We start from the raw sequence: 1,612 nt of genomic DNA on the forward strand, positions 1-1,612 counted from the left end.
CAGAGAACACAGGTCACCGCCCGGCGGGTACAGCATCCCCGACCTGCGGGTACCGCCGGGTGCTCTGCACAACACGAGCTGCTGTGTCTGCTCTGTTGTGCCGAATGCTTGTGTCATGCTGAGGTAAACGCTGTGCTGTTTACTGGAAGATACCACGGCTGTCAAATGTTATTACTTTCTCCTTTGCAGTGTAAAATCAGCAGTGGAATCTGAAACACAAAAGGGTGGAACGTTGGGGCGGCGTTTGAAAAATCAGCTTGTCTTTTCCATGTTCATGTATTTATTTTTGCAGTATGGGTTTATAAACACATGCCTGAAGTCTTTGGTGGTTGAGAAGTATGGTGAAGAAACATGGGAAAAATTAAGGTAACGTGTTCCCAGTAAATGTAGTGCATTGGAAGAAAATGCTCAGGAATTCAGCAGCAGGGGATTATAATTTTTCACTGGTAAATGGCAGCTGATGTGTATCTCAAGTAATTACTAGAAGTAACTAGCAGGGCAAAACCAGGAGTTTCTTGCCTTGTAACACTTCATACTCTGATACTAATTTGTCCCAATTAATTTGTCATATCAGGTAATTAAAGATGACATTTAGTCTTATAGACAGTTGTGCAATAGACTCGCTGGCTCACTGTGACAATACTGAGAGGTAATTACACTGAAAAGATGTCATCCTTGATATGAAGTCAGTTTAATTCCAGTACTTTCAGAAAAGCATCTAAATCATAGAATCATAGAATTGTCTAGGTCCAACCTCCTGCCATGGGCAGAGAACCTTCCACTAGACCAGGTTGCTCAAAGTCCCATGCAGCCTGGCTTTGTATTATCTCTGGTTTTGTCTTTACTTTATGAGCTATATAGTATTTTCCCAAGACAGAAAGATATAAAAAGGATACTTAGATTACCCATTGAAGCCAATATAAAAAAGTTGGGAAGTTTGTGGAGCCCCAAGAGCTTGATATCGTGGCCACATTGAATGCCAAGCCAACAGACCAGAGGACAAACAGCCTCCACTTGCTCTAGCACTCCACGGTATGATGCTCTGATCCTTTAAAGAGTTTTACTGTAACACCGTAATTTGAAATAGCAGAAATGGAGAGGTAGACACCACCATTCAGCCATGTTAGAGCATTATTTTAAAGCAATTTAATTTTAAACTTACACCGTAAAGGGAAGCAGCACCTTGTGATGTAACGCCTGACGGAGGGTAAGGAGTGGGTTCACAGCAAACAGTGCTTAGAGAATGCCAGTTGACTCACCCAAGCATGTTGTATTTACAGCACTGCAGAGACCAGAATATTGTCTTCTCTGTTGCAGACTGCAGGCTGGAGTCCAGGATTCTTTCTTGACTTTTGAGGTTTACAAAGATGAGATCACAATGCAGCTTATTGATAAAGCCTGCAAAGTATTAGGTATGTGTCACACCAAGCCTCAAAAATGAACCATTCTGGGTCAAGCCTGAGACTGCAGCCCAGGTTTAGTGTCCTGTGCCCTTTGGAATGCCCTCCCTATGTTGCAGATTTTCTGCCTTCACACTTAATCCATCTGACAGCATTAAAAGAACTTCCAAGCCTTTCTTATTCCTTAAAGTATTTTATTTTGCCAGGTGTTC

General features: G+C 42.2%; 1 protein-coding gene across 1 annotated transcript in view; it reads left to right on the top strand.

Annotated features, from left to right (window-relative positions):
* The first annotated feature begins 268 nt into the window (after window positions 1-268).
* LOC103802891 (guanylate cyclase soluble subunit beta-2-like) overlaps window positions 269-1,612 on the top strand; it is a 15,923-nt gene continuing 14,579 nt past the window's right edge. The window contains exons 1-3 of the mRNA XM_009075421.1: window positions 269-366; window positions 1,318-1,412; window positions 1,607-1,612. The exon at window positions 1,607-1,612 is cut by the window's right edge and continues 152 nt beyond it. Of these exons, the coding sequence (XP_009073669.1) occupies window positions 269-366; window positions 1,318-1,412; window positions 1,607-1,612 (199 nt within the window). The remainder of the gene's footprint in view (window positions 367-1,317; window positions 1,413-1,606) is intronic.

This window comes from Acanthisitta chloris, unplaced genomic scaffold, assembly GCF_000695815.1.
Source record: "Acanthisitta chloris isolate BGI_N310 unplaced genomic scaffold, ASM69581v1 scaffold15675, whole genome shotgun sequence".
Classification (NCBI taxonomy): Eukaryota; Metazoa; Chordata; class Aves; order Passeriformes; family Acanthisittidae; genus Acanthisitta; species Acanthisitta chloris.